A 26,021-nucleotide genomic window follows, 5' to 3' on the forward strand; every position below is an offset into this window, starting at 1 on the left:
GACAATCACCATGAGATCAACATCCACTTGTGTACTTGAAGTTCTTTGAAAATCCAGTGCCTTTATTAAACCACCCTCCTCAGACTTTACATTAATGGAAATCTTTTCAGAATATTTTCCTTCTGGCTAGATGATAACAAATCCTCAGTTTTTAGCAGAGTTGGTTTTTGGGGGGGGTTATTTATTTATTTATTTCATTTTAAGATAGCATTTACACATTTTCAAGCCTCTTTTATCTTTTAGCCCTGCAACCCAAGGCTACACAAACTCTCTACTGGGCTTTGTACTGCTCTCCCTTTGCATTCTTTTTCTTCTCTTCTTGCCTTCTACAGCAACATTTACACAAACATAGAATCTGCAGAAGTATAAAAAAATTCAGATTGGAAGGGCCTTGAGCAAGACCAGAATGGATATATGTCACCAAGCCAGACAAGTGCTAGCAGCTCACGGAGCCTCACCCCTGTTTATCAGAGTAGAGCATTCCCATTTCTCAGATACCACTGGGAAATAAAACTTGCATCTTTGACTTCTTCTGTGTGTGCAATTGTCTCATTTTTAGATGAAGTTTTTAATAGTAAAGCCTATTCTGAAAACAGATAGAATTTAAGAACTGTGTGCAGTCTAATTTGCATAAACAGAGGGATCTAAAATCAGTACCTGAGCATTCCTGTTATGTGAGTTGAGCTCCTGAACATCCACATGTTAATCAGGACATTTAAGGAGCCTAAAGGGAATTAAAATGAATTAAAATGAAAGGAATGAAAATGAATACCTATATGCCCTATACCCCCTCCCTTGAACAGTTATCCCTTATAAGTGTCCAGTGTTTCTGCAAGAAGCCAAACCAAACCCACCCTTCCAGCAACTGCTTTTTGTTTGTTGTGTTTTTCCCAAAGCTGCTAAGATACACACTTCCACCCACCTACACCCCAACAGGTTAGCAGAGAAAAAACTGTAGGCACAAATAAATGAGCCACCACAGGATAGACAGAATTTCCAATTACACAGAACACAAGGAAAGCAGCAACTACATTATATATCACACTGGGTCCATTTATTTAGACAAATGTAACTGAAATGTGTACAACTTTTAAACTGAAGAAGTGTAGTAAAAATACCATCTCTGTTGCCCCAGTCTTGAAGTTGGAATTCAAAACTTATTCCCATTGGGATTTTCCAGCTGCTGTTGAGGTGCACTTACACATGACTAAGCTGCTTCTTTCACAAAAAAATACTATACAAGGATTTTGCCAGTGGAAGAATAAAACATTATTGAGAGATCATATTTATTGTTCCTTACAGCAAGACTTCAGGCTCATTTTTTCTCACCAAGCAATCTCAGGTAACCCAAACCCATCTTTCTTGTTTTCCTCACACCACATGAAGCAGCAGGATCTGATTTTGTCATAAATCTCAGTTCCATATTCTTGTGTGTGTACACACACACAAACCCAAGAGTTTACTATTTTTGGATATTCCAGAAGACTTATCAGCAGTCAAGTGCAGCATCTGAATGGAGCCCCTGCCAGACATGGACAGAGTTTCACTGCAGGCTGTAGGTCTGCTGGGTGTCCTTCACTGAGAGGGTGATGAAGAGGGACCGCGGATCCTTTCTGTTCTTGCGGACTGTGATCTTTCCTCTCAGGGCCTCTCCTGAAAAAACAAGAAGGAATTGCTCTGGTTACAGTATTGAATCACTCACAGTAACAGCAAAGATGCATTGCATCCATGTATAAGAAGCTGTTCCCAATTAATCAGAATTTTAAAAGTCTAAAGAAGTTTAAGTTTTCGAAGCTCTTGACAACAAACCTAAGTCAAACGTAACTAGTTAAACCTGGAGAGGTGCCAAGCTGTGGCTGATGCTTCACTTCTCAGAGGTCCACCCAAATTACTGATATGCCAAATATTTCACTTGTAGCTGGGGAAAACCACTGTACCCCTTGGATATATTCACCATCTTGGACTAAAACCATGTAGCCACAAAAGCCTATTCCCTCCCTGCTGTATGGGCCATGTACTCTGTATTTGCACTGCATTTCATTTAAATTCTGACCGTGTATTTTTTAAATCTGACAGGAAACTACCACAGAAATCTCTGTGGCATTTCAAGTATATATATTATTAATTGCAGGTTTTGTTTTACAAGGTGTCAGTGTCGTAACAGTTGATAGGTATGTCCTTCTGTTACACCCAGAGCAAATGCTTGTACACAAAAGGAAAAAAACCTAATCTCAATTTCTTTTCAGTCCTTACTAAGACCTTTCAGTTAAGGAGTATTTGTAAATTAGGAATATGCAAGCCACAAAATATACACACACACATTTGTAAATATGTACATTTAGGAAGTCCACTGCTGAGGCACCTCATCCCACCATTTCAAGCCTGAAAGAACTACATCCTCACAGGGGATTCTGCTGAGCACATCAAAGCAGGCTGTGATCCCAATCTACAGCAGGAAGTTCCCTGCTACTCTTCCATCAGACCTCCCTTGCCCCATCCATCTTCATGGCTCACACCAGCCACATTCACTGCTGCTACTTTTCTATCTCCCTGGATCCAAGGTATTTTCCAGCTGCTCATTACTCACTGTGATTTTAAAAGCCACTGTTACTATCCCAGTAAAAAGCTTCCTTATTGCAAAAAAGAAAACAAATAGTAATTTCAAAACTAAGCTGGTTTCAAATTCAGGAAGCATTTTGGAGGTCTCCATTTGGCCCAATTCTCAGTTGCATCCACAAACAGTAAACTGACAGAAAGTCAAATTGTAAATTATAAATGCAAGACATTTTGTTAAAGATTGCAATACAAATATCAAAGAAGACTTATCTACAAGAATAACTGTAGTACCAAGGATCAGAAAAAAAAAAAAATTATTATTTTGGGTTTTTTTCATCATGTAACAGCTGGAGATTGCACTACAACTCCTGTGCAGCTTTGTTACTAGGAATCAAAAGCCTGACACAACACAATGCAACTTGCAGAGAATTGTGAAAGTGGTTTCACAGATTATTTAAACAGAGACAGGTTTGCCAGAGAGAAGGACAAGGTAAAGAAAAAAAAGCATTATAGTCCCACTCCAGCTAGGAAATTTAACTTGATTTGAACACACAGATTTTCAAAACTGCTATAAAATGACCTATTTGATTTATTTTTAACATCCTGTGATAACAATTCAGTAAGGCTAAAGAGCCTCTGTAAACTAAAATTCCATTATTTCAATTAATGCACGCTTCACTCTCCCCATTTAAAACATTAATACAAAACAATAAAAATGAAGCAGAAACTTAAATATAATTTCATAAATAGCTGACTTCAGAGAACAGAACTCTGATTCAATTTGTAAAGACAGTTAATGAAACAAAGCAATCCATTCATTTTTCCCAGCTATTCCTTATGCTGTAGCCACATTAAATGTGCTTTTTGGAGCAGCCTTTTCCGAGGGCTGAAGCAAACAACAGCAGTAACTGAAAGGCAGTTCTGAACAATTAATCAATGTCATGTAGATAGAAAATGACTGATGTTTTCCCCCATTCTCTGTCCTAGGAGCTGCCTGGAGGAAGCTGTCTCTGGGACTCAGCTGCATCACCTTGCTCTTATCACGTTCAGCTGAATGCAAGTAAACCACACAGTGCCACTGCAGTTTGATTAGGACAAAGCTGAATCCATTACCACCCCCTCCCTGCATTTTTATTATTCCCCAGGGAGGCTTGAAATTTTCCCCCAAATGGAAAAACCAGAAAAATTCAGGAGAAGGGCTGTGTAAGCTAGTACAGGAAAAAAGACATCCCTGTGTCCATTGTGACTCCCTGTCACACAATGCATGTCTGACTGCAGGCTCTGCAGTACCCGTGCTCTGCACACTTGAACCAGTTTATTTTGATTCTTTTACCACCAGTAAAACCCTAAGCAATTGCATCTGTCACTTATGTCTGTGCAACACAATCACACACGGGGACAGCCTGCAGTCTGTGAGCCAAGGTATCTCTGAGTGCAGAGATCCTCCAGCATCAAGAGTGTCCAGGCCCAACAAATCATGGCTTTTCAGTCTACAAAGGATTTGATCAAAACTGAAGATTGTGCACAGTCCCTTGCATGCATATCCATACCATCCACTTAAAGCTTGGAATGCCCCATGGCAATGAGTTTGTAATGTGAGGAACTACCCTGCCCTTCAATACAACTTGGTGTCTCCTTCCTCTGATCCCAAAAAAAGACTCAAAAGAGTTACCAAAGGCAGCCAGCAATCAAGGTCCTTTAGGTATCCTTCTTTTCTTTCCCTGTAAGAGTTTTATGAAGCTAACACTGGGACAAGTAAGAATACAGTACTCAAACCATTATTTATTCTGAACACCATTAAAATTTAAGAATCTTATGAAAGAGCTCACTGGAATTTTTTCAGAGAGCTGCTAGAAAACTGCAGTGGGCTTTGGGCTAAACACACTTAAACTACTCCACTGTTGGTGAAAAGCACCTTTACAAATCCCCTGCAATGTAAAGAACCACTGGGGGGGGGTGGTTTCTGCATTCCCAGTCCCAAACCAGCACATTTGATATGCTCTGCACAGCAAGGTTGTCCTTGCTGGAAGCTGACAATTTAAACATGACCTAGTTTAAATAACTGCACCCACTATGTAATGCAACACTGACTTCTAGCATGCAACAGAAAAAACAGCAAGTCTCAAAAGCATTTCTCTGGGTAGAAAATGGTTTCCACCTATCTTCTGACAGTGGAAAACAAGGAAAGTGAAACAGTTTGCAGTGGGACCAAGAACATTTCCCTTAAACTCAGGAACTTATCCTTAATCTTCCCATTCATCCTCTTAAACTGCAGCCACTTGCAGCTGTGCACAGACTGCCACCTTCCCCTCTGGCCACTTTCTCCTACTGAATCTCCAACCCAGTGTCATCCAACAAGCAGTTTCTGTTTTGAGCAGCAGCCACTGCCTTTTGGTATCACCCATCTGACCTGTGATAGCCTTCTTCTGGGCTGGCTACTCTGATCAACTGTTTGCCAGCTCCTTCTGTTGCATCACTGTTCACCCTCTGCTGAAACTATCCTGAGGGTCTGTCTTCTCCATGCCTGTTCTGAGTATATTCTCTGAGGATTTTTTGTACCAAACTGACACCTTTCAACTGCTCAAGACAACCCAGGAACGAGGCTGCTGCAAGGAAGTCAGCACTGAGTGAGGCAAGCCAGGCTTGTGTGGCTGCTTAAGGTAACGTGTGTGCACTGCAGAGATTCCCAGACAGCTCAGGCACCACAAAGAGCTGCCACAGGGAATGATGAAAGCCAGGTCCTCCACAAATGCAGAGCTGCATTGACCAAACTCAGTTAGAACTAGCTTAATTCACCACTTTTTGTAGTGGAGATTCTAAACTGTATAGCCTTGTCCCAAGCTTTCTCTCAGCAGTGGGACAAAATTCTGAGAAAACCAGATTGCTGTTGCTGTTTGAACCATATTCCTTCAGAGCTGAAGAACTTGCAAAGGGAGGCACCCAGAATAGCACATCTGTGTCATCAGTCCATCCAAGTTTTCCTGTCTAAATATGGGATTTCTATTATCTTTCATTATCTATGTGAGACAGAACAGCCACAAGAGATTCTCTCAATTTAGTGCCCCGAAACACACACCTAAAAATGTTCCTGAAAAGTCAGCACAATCATTTCAAAATGGAGATTTTGATAAATACAACATAAGACTTGCCAGACTTAGTGTGACCCTCAAAATTCAGGTTTTAACATTTACTACATTTTAAAAGCTAGCATCATTTTCGGAGGTGCCACTGTAAATAAACGAGACAGATTTCTATAGACACCATGTTGCAGCCATAGACAGGCAAAGCAGACACTAAAATCTTAATTAGGAGCCAAATTATCCAACTGGGATGCACAATATTGAAGAATTTTAGTATAGGATCAAAACATTCAGACAGATTAATCGTGCTAGTGTTGTTTTCCTACTTTTAATAGTGCTGTCTAAGTAGACAAATCAACATTCTTTCAGTTTGTAAATTTACAAACAGCTTTCCAATTACAGAGACGAGGGAGCTAAAGATAATCAAGGATTTTACAGGAGCTTAGTCATGTGAGTTCTGCTCCAGCTTTGCTGTGCTAGCCCCTTTAACAGCATAGAAAAACAAATCAAGGTTTTATTTTCACTGCAAGGCAATATCAAAAGCACACAATGTTGGCAATAGGCTGTTTTATTGCTAATAGGATTTGCCTGCCTACAGAGCTGGGTTTTAACTTAATGCATTGTTATTGAAAAGATTCTGTGGGCCCTTTAAAATAATTTTTGTAAGCATTTGATTTATTTAGTAAATTCTTGAGACAACCAAATGAGAATGATGTAATTTTTGGTTTGCTTAGGAGGAGTATTTCAACAAACAACAAAAGGAAGAGACTCATTTTTGGACCATTAAGGAGAAAAAGATACTGCTTTGGATCTCAATTTCCATCTTCAAAATAAAGACATGTTCAAGCTATTAAAAGGGCTCTAAGAGAAGGTTTATACTCTGTAGGGAGTCTACAATACATCACTGTTTTGTCTGAGAAAACCCAGGATATATTGCCTCTTTCTCCAGTTTCTTTAATTTTAATTGCTTGCTGAACAGTTAAAGCATATCCAACACGCTGATGCTATTTTGTTTTACTTGACTGAAAATCAGCTTCAAGTCTCTTGTCACAGGCCATAAGGAAGAAAACTGGTTTTTCAGAACACATGAGTAGTAAGAGGCTATCCCCCACTCACACATTCTATCTAAAGAAGTGAACAGCAATTAGCCATTAAGTATATCAGTTTGCAAATATCCATTATATACAAAGCTACCTACCACAGGTATCAAGCTGAAACTCAGGGGCAAACAATCAGTATTAATTAGGTGTAGATTTTATTGCCTCACTGTCCAGACCTTTGGAGCCAGAATAAACCTCTCCCACTTCATCCCAGAGATGTACAAACATCATTCATGGAGTGCAGGCTGCAGCAGGACCAGCCAAGGAGCCAGGATGAGCTCCAAGACCCATCCACTGGCTTGCAACTGCTTGATTCTGCTATCATTAGAATAGATCAAAACATTCAGTCCTTTTTATGGCTGAGAAAATAGATCTATTTTTACAACAAATACCCTGGCATCAAAGAGCTGAGAAAATTAGCTAGTTCATACTGCAGAACAAAACAATTTTGCCATGGCATGAAGGAGCATTTTCCAGTTAAATACCCAGCAGGTTTGGATATCTGAAAGCTCAACCTCTTTTACAGAGCAAAACCAAATACAATCAGTGCTTTATAACCACTCCAGGCATGGCCCCAAAAGCTATAAAGCATCTGATAAGGGACTTTTAGTCAGCTTACTACTTTACTCAGAACTAAAAATCTGAGGGAACCATTTTTCTTCACTGGGGAAAAACAGCCACTGCCCCGTCTGAAAGATGCTTTCAAATCAAGAAAACATTTAAAATGTGCTTTCCACTAGCAAATTCTTCTTTCACAACCTATTAAAAAGCTACAAGCAAATGCCATCATGGTAACACCGGTCAGATTAGTGTAAGACTCAAATTGCATTATTTCTGTTTATTTTCCAACATTTACTAGGAAAAAGAAGAGTTGATTTTGACCCATGGCATTCTGGCTTGGATCTGCAGTAGTGTGGGCAGCAGGACCAGGGCAGGTGCCCCTGTTCCATCCCCACCTTGAATCCTGGGGTCAGTTTTTGGCCCCTCACTACAAGAAAGACTTTGAGGTGCTGGAGTGTGTCCAGAGAGGGAAGTGAGCTGGGCAGGCTTTGGAGCACAAGTCTGATGAGAAGTGGTTGAGGGAGCTTGGGGGGCCCAACCTAAAGAAAAGAAGGCTCAGGGCCCTCTACAGCCCCCTGCAAGGACCTTGTAGCCAGGTGGGTGCTGGTCTTCTCCCAGGTAATGAGCAACAGGACAAGAGGAAATGGCCTCAAGTCGCAGCAGGGGAGGTTTAGATTGGACATTAGGAAAAATTCTTCATGGAAAGGGTTGTAAAGTACTGGAACAGGCTGCCCAGGAACTGTAGATGTGGCACCCAGTGACATGGTTTAGTGGTGTCCTTGGAAGTGCTGGGTTAATGACTTGACTCAATGATCCTAAAGGTCTTTTCCAACCTTAATGATTCTATGAATATATTTAGTCAAAAGTGCATCTTCTTTGATGCTCTCTGATTGCCAATGTATTTCTGAATCTAAGAATTTATACAGAGGGTTGATGAATACCAGTAAACACAGGGATGGATGGAAAGGCTTCAAATGATGCAAATGTTTCATCTAACACAGTTACTTCTGCCTCCAGTTCACCTGCATTGAGCAAAGCCCTTCTGAAGACAAGGCTTCCCTAAAAGCTCAGGGTACTCAGTGGAGCTTGGTTCAACATGCCACGAATGAGGAGTGGTAACCAGCAGTGCTAGTTCATTACAAGTGGCACAAGATAAACAGCTGGAAGTGCATGTTGAAATAGACTGCACAATGAGCTTGAACAGTTTGTTTAGTTGAGAAAATGGAAAGACTGAAGAAACAAAAAAAATTGGCTAATGACAAATTATCAAGATGAATGCTCAAGTCACTATTTAGAAAAAGAGAATATAAAAAAGGAAGACAGGGAAATCTGTACTTATGTAGCTGTACATGTCTTGAGGAGAAAGATTTTTGGAACAATGAAGGAGAAGGATCAAAGTCAAGAGATCAAGAGAGGGAAGGGTTTTTCCAGAAAAATCATGTCAATTAACATACATTCCTATATAAGTATCAGGAAGCACCTTCTGCTTGATGGGCTTATGTCATCAATGACCAACAAATACGCCACAGAAATTAAGACTGGGATTACAAAAGAAAAGAAAATTACATCAGGGGTTTCTCTCAATCTTCTTGAACACTAGAAGCAAAAGGGAGACAATCTAGATGTAAGTGGTAATCTCAGGTAAGATATAAAACCAGACAGAATGGGCAAAAGGATGGGAAAGGGAATTCAAATAATTAGAAAGAGAAGGAGACAGGCAGAAAGAAAGAGAAACAGCTGTAACAAGATTTGTTATGGGAATAATGTTAAGAAATACAAGCTAATAAAAAGGAAGGAAGGAGTTACAGCACAAGTGATCTTGAAGGTCAAGTTGGTTGTGTTCACACAAGCAGAGCACATTGTTTCTGCAGCTGCCTTCAGAAAGTCACCACACCTAGACCAGAACTCTAGGCTGGGGCACACCTCCCAGTAATTTCACACAGTTGAAAAATGTCAAATGATCTCTGTAATAAGAAATAATGTGCATATTTTAATAAATGTCATTGCACTTTTTAAAGATTCACTCTATGACATTGAGATTTAATGAGCAGCAGCAAGGAGATTTAGTCAGCCTTGTCTAGAAAGAGAATCTGAAGAGAACACAAGTCAAGTAGGAATACACCCCAAGAAGTGACAGGACTTAAGAAAGTGCAAATAAAAATTGTTTAAGAATAAAAAGTCAAAGCGTGAAGGACAGAAGTGATTTGTCAGATATCACAAACCTCAGTGCCTCTAGGAAAGAAGCTCCTGGTAAAAAGTTGTCATGTCTGGTAGCTGGAAGAGGCAACTTTAAAGTTCAATTGAATGCAGAAGCATCCACACAACTTTTTCTGTGCTTTCCCAATATGCCTGATCTCTTTACAAACTGCTCAGGTCAGGGCCACACATTACCAGGAGTTTATTAACTGACCAGCAAAAATGAGCCCCATTTGAGGCTCCTCCTTTGGTTCTGCTGGTCTGTAAAGAAAAGGGGCTCCATAGAACAACCCATTCTTCACTGGGTGAGAGTTCAACTGTGCTGAGTAAATATCTGGTGGCCAAATGGACACAAACAAAACAACAGTATAAAAATGTAACTGCTCCATTTCCTTGGATTGCAAAAAGTCTGGCAGAGTCTGAAAGAAAGTTCTAGAGGAATAAGAGGTTAAGGCCTGTTGACCTGTTGCATGTCCATCCTCTTGCATGACCATTCTATGAGGGTCATGGATATACTTGTGTCTATAAAGCAAGGAATATCTGACTACTTGTACAAGATGTGCTTTCAAGACTTCAAGAATAGAACTAATTAAAGCACTAACAAGCATCACTTTATAGTCTTCAAAACCTCACCTCAACAGTTGATCATCTGAATCCCTTTTGCTTATCCCTGATGACAACGAAAACCCTTCTACTTGCATCAAATTCAAGGTGAAACTTATTACAGGATTTAACCACTTTATAAAAATTTACAGAGTATCAAGAAAACCTATTCAATACTTCAAGTTCATGGCTGTGAGCTCTTTAAAACTGCTTTCATTTTACAGAGTAACCCCACTGTGGCAGATACAACCCATGCATATATTTATGATGCCTTTAAATACAGTTCAGGAGGGCTACAAGGAATCCTGTGCAATCACTTGACAAATTTGAAGTTTCAGATTATTAGTAATGTCAAAATTTAGAGAATGACAACAGCAGTGTTCTGGTCTTACATTTTTCTGCATCAGAAATCCTTAGATACTGAACTTTTCTCACCAAAATTCCAGTATGCAGCTAGACAAATATAAGAGATATGCCCACTTACAAGATGCTTATGCATATATTTATGTGTAATTTTAAACCAGAATTTTGTATGCAGATACTTCCCTGGTTTGATGAGACAAAAAAATCCCTTCAACAGCTGCTGAAAGATTTATTTACTAGCCTTTTTTGAACTTGAAAGTGATGTAATTTTTGAAGTATTTTATATCTAGCTTTGATGGTAACAGTACTGTAACACAACTATTATTGCACCCCAACTGAATTTAAATATACCTGCTTCTACAGGAATTGGCTTCTCCAGGAGAAAAATTGTCTGTTTCCAATGTGTTTTGGTACACTGGGGACCAGTTGAGAATAAGACCTGCAATGGGAGAGTTCAAAGAGTTTCATTAAAAACAATCTTTTTCATATCACACCACATCAATCAATTACCAAACACAGATGCATATGCAGTCTTTGCTACAGCAAAATAGACTCACTGCCAAACACCTTGACACAAAATAAAATCCTCATCTGTCAAAGACATTTCTAAAATGCATAACCCCAAATGCTCACCTTGTTGTGGCAGTTCTTCTCAAAAAATACATCAAAGTAACCAGCAATTGCCTATAAAGAAGAGGTGAAAATGTAAATACAATAAAGGAATAACAATGACACTCAAGAAAAACTGTGATTCATATATGCATTTATTGGAATTTCTACTTCTTTTTGAGTGTTTATATTTATGCTTTCAAGTATTCTAGAAATCCTAGGTAAAAAAAAAAAAAAAAAGCTGCCATGATACCTTTGCTCTACTCGAGAATATTCAGCCCACTGTAACTGCATTTTATTACACATCAGATTTTAGTATGAATTTCCAAAACAACCCACACACCTTAACTGCAACCAGAATGATATATGAGAAAGTAGCCTTTCAGATGTGCAAACCCACAAGCACAAAACTCAGTCCTTCTCCTGTCCATGACCCTCAGTAAGCTCACACCAAGTATCCCTCCCACAAGGGATTCTGCATGACTTGGTCACTTGCTGTGTGGCTAAACAGGAATTTCCACAGAAGCTCCCAGGGAACAGAGGCAGAGCACAACCAGGCAGGGAATCCTTTTCTTCCTCTACTACACACACAGATAAGGAAAAACATTCACAAATGCTTCCTGCTGGCCCTTCCAGCAGCTAATAGATTCTAATAGTAACTCTCCATATGATTCCTTCTCTGTCCCTCCTGCCATCCCACTCCTAACATCAAGAGCCTCTCTCTTCAGTGCCCAATTCGTTAGTGGGACTTTTCTTCCAGTTGAATAGGAAAAGAAATCATAGACTACTCTGGGTTGGAAGGGCCCTAAAAGATCATCTTGTTCCAACCCCTGTGCTATGGGCAGGGACAACTTCCACCAAGCCAGGTTGCTCCAACCCCATCCAACCTCACCCTGAACACTTCCGGAGCTGGGGCAGCCATAGCTCCTCTGGGCAATCTGTGCCAGTCCCACACCACCCTCACAGGGAAGAATTTCTTCCTAATACTAAGAGATATAAAATGTTCACACACAAAACACTACATTGACACTATTAGTCAACTCAGCCTTTTAATGCTGGACTGCTTTCTTGACAAGAAAATGGCTTGTTAGAGTCCCAGAAACCCAAATAAACAACTGGAGGATGCTAATAAAACATCCACTTGAGTTTCACCTCTGAAATCCTGTCCGTGCTCAACTTTATTTGCTTTCTCCTGTCCTGTGAAAAGGCTAAAGCACATCAGACCCTGGTACCAAGGCAGTCATGCTTTTCTATCACATCAGCTTGAAGAAATAACCCAAAGAGAGTTTGTGAGTAACCACAGTGAGCTGAAGTTACTCAGCTGGGGACTCTCTCCGTGCCTGCCATGGGAGGAAGGGACTCTCCCCCATCAGCTGCATCCAAAGACAGTAAGTACCAGTGCAAGGATGGCAAGCCTGTTCCATGAGAACTCACTGTAACCTCTCTCTGCACCAGGGTTCTTCTCCTAGTCCAGGACCAGGAAACTGGTTGCTGAAAAGCTAAAAAGGACAGTTTCTATAGCACACCCTTCATATAGATTCACACAAGATAATGATGGGGAAAAAAAGCAAAACATGTTTACAAAATTACGGAATAGGGTTTTATCACTATGAAATACATAATATGAATAAGTCATTCTGGTATTTTTCCTCTCTAGTCTAAATCCAAACAGATGTTGCCAACACAATGAAGAATAAAATGCATTAAACCAGTAAAACTATGCTAAAGTACCTGCTTTTCAACAAAGGGCACTCCAGAGAAGCCTGGCAAGTTCCAAACTCCAATATGGCTAAAGAATTAAAATACAAAACAAACCATGGAGACACTGAGAGCCCTTCATGACAAATGAGGGTCAGACAGTGGAAACAGTGACTCTTCCAGCCCTTGAGTAAAGTCCTATCACTCAATCTGAGAATCTCATTCCTAAGTGAATTAAAGCCTTGTCTCTAATATGCCTTTTGAGTAAAGACTGAGAAGGTTTTGACAAAGCTTATTGACCCATCAGACTGCTTTTATTGATGCACAATCTTTTCTGGACATGAGTCAGAGATCTAGCAAGTCATATAAAATATTCTTCAACCATCAGCTCAATACTGCTGGTATACTTACAAATAAGAATTAGGACGTGATTACTGCAGGAGAACAAGGTTGTGACAAAAAAAAAAAAAAAAAAAAAAAAAATCTGGCTTCCAGAGAAAACAAGACAATCAAGTTACATCTTGGATCAAAAAGCCAAGAGCTCCAGGCAGACAGACCTAGCTAAGGTGGATGCAAATATCCATACACTTGGTAACAAGAGGTGACAGAAACTCCCTACATGCTACCCTGAGAAAAGGCTCCAGAGAACTATTTGTTGGGGTCAAGTTCAGGTTGAAAAGAAACTCAGTTACAAGCAAAGAAAGCATTCCCTGCTGCCTCTCCTGTGTTAAGGGAAACAGGATTTGTACCTTTTGCAAATTACTAGATAAATAACTACTTTATTCTTTACAGTATCAGTGGTTTCCCTGTCTGAAACAACCTGAAACACTGACTCTGAATAGCTAATCCAGAGTAGTAATAATAATTATTACACATCACAAAAATCCCCTTAATCAGAGCTCCAGGGATTACAGAGAGTAAGAGCTCTACATTGATCCATTAATTTCTTCTTGTTATGTTCTAAAATGGATAGACGTCCATCAATATTGAACATTGAAATATTTGTTGAGCCAGAAGAAACCAAAAACAGAAAAGTATTATTGCTCAAGTTCCTGAGGATATGCTCCTGTGAACAGCTCTGGGAATTCCTCAAAATTCTGTCAGTTAAAGCTGGGCAGCGGAGGCACCCCAAAACTGAAACACACACTCTGGTGAGTTGTGTCAAGAGACAACTCCAGCCCTGTTTAGCTGAACAGAAATTATATTTTTAAAGTTAAATACATTGAGGGGAGAGCTTGAGTGACATTTTGAAAGCTAACTGTAAGAGCACATATTGCAATTGAGCAATCTAATGAATATCTTTCATTGATAACTTTCAAAATATTTTTGAGCCAACTAAAAGAACCAACTTGGTTTGATGATTTCCTTTCTGAAATTGGTTACAACTATATAATTAGTTTATACCAACAGTGTGTTCAATCTCCATCTCTCATATTTCAAACTTTTGGGAAAATAAGTCTATTACCAAACCCAGTAGTTACTGACCACCTGCAGCTATTCTACAAGCCAATTACAGCTGAGGAAATACAAAAAGCAAACAAGCACTGAATTAATACACCCCACTTTGATGCACACAGCCATGGCTGACTGTTTAAAAATAAAAAAGTGAAAACATTTAAAGCTGCTGTTCAACAGAAACAGTTATCTGCAAATTTCCAGGGAACAATATCCATCTCAACTCCATGTCAAAGCCTCCCAGTAACATCCAGCCTTCTTTTCCTCTCCCTGATTCCACATGGAAGATTTGGTTTGATAGATTGCATGTGTTGCCCTGCCAGTAACACCACCCTGAGAGGTACTCAATTTATCCAAATTAGACATTATTTTCATGAAGTAAGTTCAGTTTTATTTCTGAACATACACCCTATAGGAGGTATTAAATTCACCAGCTCTTCTTGAGAAACTGATAGTTTTGTATGGTCCTCCACAGTTTGTGCATATTCATATATGCTCATTCAAACACAAGGCTATGCTTAAAATTTCAATTACACTGTCAGTGTCCTGAGATCTTTCTGCTTTCGAGCTGTTTTATCATTTTTTGTCTGCCCCAAGCCAAAGGGATCCCAAGGCAGCTACAGAGATAGCTACAGAGTCCTTACAAAGAACACACCCAGCCTTCCTAAAACCCACCAGGAGATTCTGCAGAATGGCACAAGAAAGACTTGGAGGTGCTGGAGAGGCTGCACAGAAAGGAATGGAGCTGGGCCAGGGTCTGGAGCACAAATCTGATGAAGAGGAGCTGAGGGGGCTGGGGGGGTTTAGTCTGGAAAAAAGGAGGCTCAGAGGGGACATTCTCACTCCCCTCAACTCCCTAAAAAGAGGCCTTGAGAAAATGGCCTCAAGTGGCACCAAGGGAGCTTAGATTGGATCTTAGGAAAGTGTCCTCACCAAAAGGGCTGTCAGGAATTGGAACAGACTGCCCAGGGAAGAGGTGGAGTCACCATCCCTGAGTGACTGAAGTCATGTCAGTGTGGCACCTGGGGACATGGTTTAGGGATGGACTTGGAAGTGCTGGGTTAGAGGTTGGACTCAATGATCCTGAAGGTCTTTTCCAATCTAAAGAATTCCATGTATGCCTCCAGAAAAGTATCAAAGGGTACAGAGGCACAACACAGTTCTAATTAATGTCCTCTCAGCATTCTGCAAAAAGCTTGCTGTAAACCATTAGAATTTCTGCTTTTACATGAAGCACTGGGAATCACAGAATATTCTGGGATGCAAGGGACACACAAGGATCACTGAGCTCATGGCCCATATGGAATTAACCTTGGCACTATGAGCACCATGCTCCGACCAACTGAGCCAATGGTTCAGTCTTCCTTGAGGGAGCTCTGCAAAACTAAAATCTCTGACAGCAGCACACAGGTCTGTTTCAACACACTCCAAAAACCCCTGAACAAGCACCACCACTCTCCAGCTGTGTTAGTAAGCACTGTACCACTTCAGAAACTGCTGTTGGGGCAAAGGAAAAAAAAAGGTAGAAGTAAAGTACACATACATGATGCTGTCTTCAGTTTTATCTACAGTCACTAGTCCTGTGTATTTAAAACAAAATCTCACAAATCTAAAAACTGACAAACACCAAAGTTTCAATACTTGATAGCAAAAAACTATAATAAAAAGCTATTATAAATTAAAATTAAAGCTATAATATTGTGGATTTGCTTACTATCTTCTTTTAAGGAATTTATACCTTCCCTTCTTTCTTTCTGTAACTTGTTGATGTTTATGTTGAAATGCACAATTATGTATCTTTTATGTTTAAGTTCATTTCAGAGAAATCCTTCTGTAAAAGTGAAGTTCAAAATACTTTCCTTTCATTTGACTTTTGGACAGTATCCCAAGTTACAGCAGCTATAATAATCACAAGCATCTATTAAATATGCAATACTACAAAGAAAGAGATTTCCTATGTCTACAACTTGAAGTAAGATTTGGTCCTCCCCTCTTGTTGTGTAATTTATCACATGCAGCAAAATATAAGAAAAAAAAAAAATCACAAGTGGCATACTAGAAGCAATCACAGACACATGCATATTAAAATGAAATATGGGGCTGACCAGATTTTCATTAAACATCTTTTTTACAAGTCAAACTAAAGAAAAGGAACAAGAAAATAACCTCCCCATAAATTCTAAAGGATGCTTTACAACTACTGCCTTGGATTCTTTTCCTTCTTGTTTTTTATTTTTTTTTAAAGCATAATGATAGCTGTTATTTCTCCCACTGCAATTTCTCTCATCTTTTTGTGACACCTTTGACAACTCATTTACAACTTCACCTACAACTAATCAGTAAGAATTTAAACCTTCTTTGGAAAAATCTTTCAAGTGCCAGTCTCTTGAAAACCATGAAAGAGGAAAACAAAAAAAATGACTTCTAAACTGGTAATAAATAATTACAACTCCAGCCTGACACATGCTCAAGCTTCAAAGGACAGTAAATATTAGGCAACACTACCAAAATATTATTCTTCCTGTTCTCAAATAACTTGCCAGGAGAAAAGGCAAGCTATGAGAACATAAACCCCAAAACAAAGCCAATATATTTACCCAGGGAATTAAGGTGGCCAAATAAGGAATGAAGGAAACATTAAGGATTAGATATACATTAATAGATATACATTACTGAGGCTGCAGAGCAACATCCTACAAAGGTCAACAAAGAGTTCACTCAACTAAGAATATAATATTCCTGAAATTAAAATAGCAGCCACAAACTCCTACTTGATTTTGTGAAGAGTTCATGTAGCTTAAGCTCTTCATTCATTACTGAGGGTTTTCTAAGGTGTCCATGCAAACATATGAAAAACCTGTAATTTAAGCAGGTCCTCCCAGTAAGATTCATTTGTCTTCAAACTGCTTTTCTTCCCTCCCAGCTAAATTATTTCAAGACTCTTTGTTTTTCTCCCCATTTATTTATGTAACATGTACCAAATATAAAGAAACCAGAAAAAGCTTTAACATACAATAAATGAGTATGCATTATTTACAATCTTCCACTCAGAGCCTTTAGCTGAAATGCAAAGAAAAATCTAAATTTTAATTCAAATACATCTGAATACTAAGGCTTTTTTCCTAAAGAAAATGGCTGGCTGTACATGCAGCATTTTAACAGGACAAAACAAATGAGACTGCTTCTTTCCTTATGAGAACTCAAAGGCAGCCTTACCAATTCACTTAGGAACAAGGAAATTAAAAATTATCATCATCACTATCACCTACGGTGAGTAATTTATCATTCTTGCTCTTCACTAGTATCATGTTCCAACAGTGAGTGGCTACAACAAATACAATTAGACAGCTGGCCACAGAAGTGGGAGATAATGTGCTTTTGATGGAGTTTATCCAAGCATGGAGATGGAATGTTTGTCATCCATGCAGCAGAGTTGCTGCGTTTTTTATCACAGGGGAAAGAAACCCCTGGCAATTAAAACACAGCAATTTTGTGTTTTAAAGATTAATAAATCTGGATGTCACTGCAGAGCAGGCTACAGATAAGTAAAGAGATGAGCAGGATAAAACCTGCTTTGTAACATGGTGGAGCAGAATTTCCTTTACTCAGAAATCAGGCATTCAAGGTGGATTTACTGTGGTACCCACACCAGATTTCCAACTTCTAGCTTTAAAAATTTAGTTTCTCACCTAAGGTTGGAAGCAAAGATTCATATGGTAATACTTCCAGTTGGCTCCCAAGTGGAAGACCTGACATTAAGAAATGAAACTGCTGGACACTTAAGAAAATTTTAACAATCAAAGATTTTTTTTCCTTAGTCAAAATATTTTTCTCTAGTCAACTCAACTTCCTTTTTCCTTCTGAAGGTTTTAATACATCAGTCACGTCCTCCAGTTGATTATCCTTCTTTCACCCCCTTCCTCCCTCCCACTTTTTATACACATACCCTGCTCTTTGACAAAATCTCCTGGGAGCAATGAAGAGATACTGCCATTTTCCTCTCAGGGGATATTGTTATTCAGCTAGGAAAGATCAACCTTGATGGACTCACAGGGGAAACGCTTGCAAACAAAAGAGAAAGTTTGTCAATTGATTTCTATACTGAGGGTAATCACCATTATATTTTATCTCAAAAGCTCACACAGTGATCAACTTAGAATACAATTCATGGAGTATTTTTCTAGCAGCATCTACTAACTGATATTAGCCAGATGTCTCATTAAAATCAGCAGTGACAAACTCTAGCTCTTTATTAGGAAAATGCACTTCTGCAGGCTCAGTGATGGGTTTTTTTCTGTTATTATCTTTGTAGGACTGAAATCAAGTCAACTTGCAATAAAAGTACTTTGGAACAATTTCATATAATGATTCCATGCAACTGTTTCACACTTTGAAAATCTTCAATCTTTGAAAGCTAAGATAATTATATAAAAAATTAATGCTAGAAAATGCTTCTTTGTGGCAAAGCATGACAGGAATGAAGAAAAAAATTAACAGAAGCAATATATCCTCAGAAAAAAGCATTAACTACCCCACCACCCTGTCTCAGAACTTCTAAAAGACTAACCAGCATATAAAAGATGACACTTAAAATGTTTCTTTTTGCTCAATAATTTTTTATTTCCTATGTGTATTAGAATTTTTTTGGGGAAGACTTATTTAATGTCTTGAACATATGGAAGAAAAAAAACTATTTAGAGCCTTAATAATTTTTTAAGGCTATGACTCAATGTATTACAGGAGCATCTGAAATACACTCAAGATGCACCTGCAGTAAGATATGAGAGTCATCTCTTATGAGCATGACCTAATACTCTGCTAGGGGGTTTTTTGGTCATATAATAGTATGAGGGTAGTTTCAAATAGGTGGAAAGACAAACAAATTAGATGTGTCAATGCCATGCTCTTAGTTTTGTGAGCTGCACAGCTTTTCTGTTTGACACAAGCTCACCACGATGGCTGGGCATTGATGTCCTTAGTACATTCATCCAAACCCAGAAAACAGCTGAGCAAAAACTGAGCACAGATTTTAGAGGAATTTAACATTGTTTTACATGGGCAGATGGTGATAGGGCAAGGGGGAATGATTTTAAACTAAAAGAGGAGAGATTTAGAGTTGGTATTAGGAGAAATTCTTACTGTGAAGATAGTGAGGCCTTGGCAGGGGTTCCCCAGAGAAGCTGGGGATGCCTCACCCCTGCAAGCTCAAGGCCAGGCTGGGTGGTGCTTGGAGCAACCTGATCCAAGGGGTGGGACCCCTTGGCCATGGCAGGGGGGTGATGTTTAGGATCCCTTCCAAGTCAAAGCATTCTATGGTTTTGCCACAGAACCATGAAGTGCAGCCTCTCCTGCCTGAGGGATCCTGGGGGTGTTCCAAGCCATGACTAAAGCAAGTGTGGTAATGAGTTGTTAAAAAACTGCAGTCACGGTTCTGACTCCTGTTAACTTTTCCAGTGTCCTGTCCTGTTAGCAAAGGCAAACAAACAGGCTGATGGGAGGAAGCAGCAGACCCTGATAAGGTTGGTACTTCTAGAGATGAGAGTTTAGCTATTCAACTATCATGTTGCACACTCCACCCAGAGGAGTCCACAGCCCTTTTCTCTAACTGCTTGCTAAATTACCCCCCATCAGTGCAAAGCTTCTGCAAAGCCAAGTTCAGCAAGAGCAGCCGTGCACTCCATGCTGCCAACACACTTCAGTGCAGGAAAGTCTGCCTCACACTGCTCTGCATGCACACAGAGCATGGGAGGGAGCAGGGAAACACACCCACACAGCCAGGGACACTGCAAACCCCCAGCTGCCCTGCAAGAGGAGCCCCACAACAAATAACAGAACCACGTGCCCCTACTTTTTTTTGGTCATCTTTTAATGACAAAAAGATGTCTAAAAGATGTCTGATACAGACTTCCATATAATAAACCCAAAAATGTTACTGTGTATTCACTTAATTTGGGGATAACTGACAAATAAATATGAAGTATTTGTACACACCTACTAATTAAAAATGATAATGATTTGCCTGGTTTCTAAGAACAGATTATTCAACAGAGACAGCCCCAGTTCTGATGGTAACACTGCTCTGCTATCAGCAAGGTTGAAGGCAACATCAGGAATAAGACAACTAAATCTGATTCCACACTTGCATGGCTGAGGAAAAGCTGCTTTGAAATGAACTACAAGCATATGAAGATAGATTTCCAAATTGCTATTTCTGTGAAGTATTTTTTTGTAAATAAAGTAAAGATATTTTAAAATGTTCATATTTAAAAAAAACCCTGAAAAATCTTAGGAGACAAGTACCACACCCTAGAATTTTGGGAAATGTAGGCAACTTTCTCTTTTTGTGCAGAAAAATGAAAAGCCACTAGAACAACAAAACATATGCAAACAAGAAAAACATCAAATATTATTTTTAAAGGACAAACTGCAATCTTAAAGCATCTCCTCAAAAATTTCAACATAAATAATGGACTTTTATTGTTCATTTACTGCAAGGTTAGGCAGCCTGATATGATGGATGAACTGTCAACCTTCAACTAAACTTCTACAATCCATCATAGAAACTGTGGAAATTTCACTCAAAGTGTCAATAAACCTAAATGATGAAGTGCAAAATACTTCACAGCATTCTGATCATTTTTTAGAAGCTGCATTCGCTGCAAAATTTCAGAAACACTGCTCTTGCCCCACTTCCCTCCCCTTCTTCTTGGAAGTCATAAAATGCAGGTATACATCTTGATTTATATGCCAATGATGCCACAGAATCACAGAACAGAAATGAAGTTTTTGTAAGAGCTTAGTGCTGGGGAAAACAATGTTTATAAAATCAGCTATTTTACTTTACCCAAATATCAGAAAGATGACCAAAATTTTGTTAAGATTCCTGTTTAATCAGTTATTCAAATATGGCCAAATTAAGAAAATTAAACCAGGGCTGCAGTGGAGCTTGATCTCAAATGAAACCTGACTCTGCCCTGAGGCAGCTAGATTTATCCTACGATACCTTGAAACATGAGGGGTTCCATTTGTATGCACAGTAAAATATACAAACTTCCATTTAATAAACCCAAAAATGTTTCTGTGTATTCACCTAATTTGGTGATAACTGACAAGTAAATATGAAGCACTTGTACACACCTACTAATTAAAAATGATAATGATTTAAACTATACACATGGGAAAATTTCACTTTTTGACACCTACAAACTCTTAGGCAGACTGCTACTCTGTAAAAACACTGGCAAATGCAGCAGAATGACCTAGCATCCACACCAGGAATTACATTGCCTGATGCAGGCACCCAAGATTTTGTCATCACCCTAAGCAGTTTACATCATACAGAAACATATTTTTTGTGTCCATGTCAGAGGAAGCCTGCAGCTCTTCTTTGTATACTCATGCAAAATCCCAATAAACCAGCTGTAGCAGAATTATCTCAATATATTAGAAGTAAGCTAAAAAATACCCCTTTACACTTGATTTTGTGATGTGACTTAAGGATGAAACTCCCAGAAGTTTCACAATACTCCAGGGGGCAAAAATTTCAGTTTCTCTACTGATTTCAGAGCGTAATGCTCTTTTGTCAAATTTAATGGTGGTATTTTAATAAATTATTAGAAAGCATTTAGAATTTGTATTGCATATAAAAGCAAATTACTGACATTTCTGTAAAAATTAAGCCATCCTGTCTTTGGTTATAATGTAATGTTTGAAAGCTCAATGCATTACTTAGGCAAGGTAACACCAGACTTTCTTGTATTTCAGAAAATGGGCTAGAGAACAAAACAGAAAGATCCCAGTGCTAAAGCTCCTTACCATTCCCTCTCCTCACCTACCTGCATTACCCCATAACACCATTACTGGAGTTCTACATCCATCTCTCTTTATAGAAAGAGCTCATCTGACACCTCTGTACTGCAGAAATGAATGTTTCAAGGCAAGGACTGATGATAAATGAAGGATAATTAATGGATTGTCTCTTAGTCCAATGCAATAGCAACCATGGATAAAGAAAGTGAAATTGTCTTACCGTACACCGTGTGCTCATTGTAATGCTCAGGGTGAAATCTGAAGAGAATTCCAAGTCTGGAGTGGATGCAGTATTGCAGTCAATATGCTGTCAGAAAGGGTAATAAAATTCTGTCAGTAACACCGAGGAATGGCAATTAAGATCTCCCTTTAGACGAAGGTTGTTCAGTTGTTCTCATTATGAGACAACTTTTATAAGGCAATACTACTTCAGCTTTCCAAAAAACGGGAAGAGACCAAAAAACTACCTAATGCCATGTGACAAAACACCTCAAACTCCTCTTCCTCACACACCCAAACAGACACTTTGAGTAGCAGTGGTATGGAACTACACAGAGTAGCTCATTCTGTTCAGGGAAGTTGCTTCTTGATGGCAGCTGCCCCTTGTTGAGAGTAAGCAGCTTTCACAGGCATCTTGACCTGTTTCACCCCTTGTTCATGTAGTCACATGGTAAACTACAGCATCCAACTGATGTGGGTTAACACCAGGGGGTTTTGATTTGCCAGATTGGCTTTGTATCCATCTCAGAATAACTGAGCTTGAAAAAGACCTTTGGAGAATCCCCTTTGCAGTCTTTCACTGGACTCACTCCAGGACAGTCATCTCACTCCTGCCCTGGGTGGGGAACCTGAGATAGGACAGGGCACTCCAGAATGCATCTCCCTGGGGTACAGCCAACTCCCTGGGGTGCAAAAGAAGATCAATCTCTCTTGAGCTGCTGGTGATTAAGTCTTCTTCCTAATGCAGCCTAGGAGGCTGTGGCTGCCTCTGCCACGAGGGTGTGTTTTACTGGCTCATGGTCAGCTTGGTGTCATCTAGAACCCCCAAACTCCTCTCTGTAAAGCTGCCTTCCAGCCAGGAGGTCCCCAGCCTCTGTGGGTACAGGGGGTTATTCTTCCCTCCTCTCTGCAGGATTTCTGCATCCAGCTCTGGGGTCCTCAGCACAAGAGGGACATGGAGCTGTTGGAGTGAGTCCAGAGGAGGCCACCAAGGTAATGCAGCACCTCTCCTGTCAGGAAGGGCTGAGAGAACTGGGATTGGGCAGCCTGGAAAAGAGAAGGCTTTGGGGTGACCTAACTGTGGTCTCCAGTACCTGAACAGAGACTGCAAGAAAGATGGAGAGAGACTTTTTCAAAGAGCATGGAGTGCCAGGGCAAGGGGGAATGGATCCAAACTGAAAGACAGCAGGTTTAGATTTGATATTAGGAAGAAATTTTTTACTGTAGGGTAGTGAGCCCTGTCTCAGACTGTCCAGGGGAGCTATGGCTGCCCCATCCCTGGAATTGTTCAAGGCCAGATTGGAGGGAGGTCTGGCAACCTGGGGTAGTGGAAAGTGTCCCTGCCCACAGCAGGGAGCTGGAATTGGATGATCCTTAACCCAAAGCCTTCTATGAATTTTCATGCTGCCTTGTCTTTCTTTAGGGAATGTTTTGCTTCTTGAAAAGTTACATTATGAACTATATAGAACAAGCAGCACCTGATGTGAGCAAACACACCAAAGTACCTTCTGTAATAATCATAATGATGAATGGGAACATTTTTAAACTTCCCTACAAAATATAATCCATTTGTTCTGTGGGATAGCTATTGATTAAAACAATTTATCTATAATGCCACTGTTCCTCAACTCATTAATTTTACTACTTTGTACTGTAACTCCAGCAAACAAGCACATGCATTGATTTTAAGTTATTTTAAAAACCATGAGGGCTAAATGAGAACAAATGAGTATAAAGCCATTCAGCACAACAGTTATGCTACGTGCTGAGTGATGACAAAATGTGATAAGCCCCTACATCTGAGCTGGACAGTGACTGTTCATGACAGCACAGATTAGAAAGGGATATGCGTGCACCGTTACCAGTAGAGCACTGCCAGAGTCAATTTGGCTTTGGAAAGAAGAAATCATAGAACAGAACAATCTAAATATGGGAAAATTACCTTACTAAAAGCTCAAAAGCTGGAAAAAAGCAATTAATACAAACCTTCCAGTCTTAGCAGCAAGAACCTTCCTGCACTTTTATAATTCTGAAGATGCCAAAGTTTGTGTGCACCATGTGAATTTTAGCCCCTCCTCCACAAACCAAGGAAAATTCTCATCTGCCTCCTAAGCATTAAGTCATATGGTACCTTAATGACACTGGCTGTAGATATCAGTGTGTTTGGATCCAGCACCTCCACAACAGCTTCTGGAATGACAGCTTTCTTCATACAAGACATGTCAAAGCCATACACATCTTCCCAGAAGAGCAGCTTGTCCACATATTTATTCATATCCCCAACAGCTACCAGACTGATGGTGCACAAGTCAGGATAAACTGCAACAACAGAAACAAAGTAGTGAAATTTTATTTTACACACACAGAGGATTTTTTATTCCTTTGTCTAAAAGTGATAACATCTCAAACGAATAAAAAAAGAACTTTTTTTAGCTCTTGGACAAGACACATTTTCTGCTACTTTACTTTCTAGAGTCCCATTTGTCCACAGAAGAGATTACACACAAAAATTTAATTTTCACACACTAGTCTGGTACTTCCTATTCATAACAAATTATCTTTGTAGTTGAATCCCATTACCAGGAAATGACTGGAAACTTGATGTCTGAAGAAAATAATTTGGAACAGCCTATTCTGGCTTCTATACAGAGACTAACCTAAAATATATTCCATAACAGTCGACAGACACCCAAACAGAAATTCAGGCAAGGGCTTTGTAATAACAGGAAACCTCTGTAAAAGACCTTATTTTCAGAAAAAAGCATATATTCTTACTCAGTAGTTTTATTCCTGTTTGCTATCAGCTCTGGCTGATTCTTACCTTACAACCTAAAAAATGATTTCTGGGTACTGGAAATAACCACTTTTCTGTCTGCATCTGAAGAGCTGGAAGTGGCCCAACAGACAGAAGAGAACCTCGGGGATTCTGTCCCTCCCACTTTCAGGATAAAGCTATCATTTTACACTGTTTTCACATTTGTGCTTTTCCTTCTCCCAGGAACATCTTCAGAACAAGTAGCTATTTACAGCTTTTACAAATAGTAGTGGAAGACTGACATTTGCCTTTTTAACAGCTGCCAGCAGAGTCAGTCAATCTCTTGGCAATCTCACTTGACTGGAAAACCCACAAAGAACAGCTGCTATGTGCATGGCTGTCTATAACCCTAATAAATAGTAAAAGAAGCTCAATTTATATTTAGCAAGGTTTCTTTTCACAAAGAAATTGCCATGTTTTGTTCTTCAGATTTTTAAAGTCTCTAAAGTCATATACATTGAATTCTTGACCTGATTTCCGGAAAAAAAAGTCAACTAAAACACCCTATTTATTTTAATTTTATTTTATATTAATACATAAGAGGGCAGTGTTAATACAACTGAAGTGTCTCTCTTCCTCCCCAGAATCTGGTGAACTGTAAAATTAATTTTTGTCCTCAGCTCTGCTTGAAATTACAGTTTATCAAAATGAATAAATCATTGGTATAGCATGGTAGATCAGAAAAGCAGTATTTTCTACCTTGCAAAATGCTGAAGACAGAGGCAGCAAATTGAAATGAGACCTTTCATACAGTGAGCACAGTTTTGGGCCAAAGGAAATATTCTTATAAATAAGTAGTGATTGTAAAGAATAACCTTCTCTAAAGAAGCTTTTTATTGTTCTATGAAGACATTAAAGTAAGTACACTGCCATTTTTCTCACTTGCTGACTATTTAAAGCAGAATAAATACGTATCAGCAAGCTGAAATCAGAATCCAATTGGTAAACTATCATCAC

General features: G+C 39.3%; 1 protein-coding gene across 2 annotated transcripts in view; it reads right to left on the bottom strand.

The window, feature by feature from the left end:
• Positions 1-1,032: 1,032 nt before the first annotated feature.
• PRMT3 (protein arginine methyltransferase 3) overlaps positions 1,033-26,021 on the bottom strand; it is a 55,038-nt gene continuing 30,049 nt past the window's right edge. For both annotated transcript variants that reach the window (XM_059848306.1, XM_059848304.1), the window contains 5 exons: positions 24,381-24,568; positions 22,251-22,337; positions 11,093-11,143; positions 10,811-10,898; positions 1,033-1,653 (listed from right to left, as the gene is read on the bottom strand). In XM_059848306.1, the coding sequence (XP_059704289.1) occupies positions 1,544-1,653; positions 10,811-10,898; positions 11,093-11,143; positions 22,251-22,337; positions 24,381-24,568 (524 nt within the window). In that variant the 3' untranslated portion in view covers positions 1,033-1,543. The remainder of the gene's footprint in view (positions 1,654-10,810; positions 10,899-11,092; positions 11,144-22,250; positions 22,338-24,380; positions 24,569-26,021) is intronic.

This window comes from Haemorhous mexicanus, chromosome 6 (assembly GCF_027477595.1).
Source record: "Haemorhous mexicanus isolate bHaeMex1 chromosome 6, bHaeMex1.pri, whole genome shotgun sequence".
In the NCBI taxonomy this organism is placed as follows: domain Eukaryota; kingdom Metazoa; phylum Chordata; class Aves; order Passeriformes; family Fringillidae; genus Haemorhous; species Haemorhous mexicanus.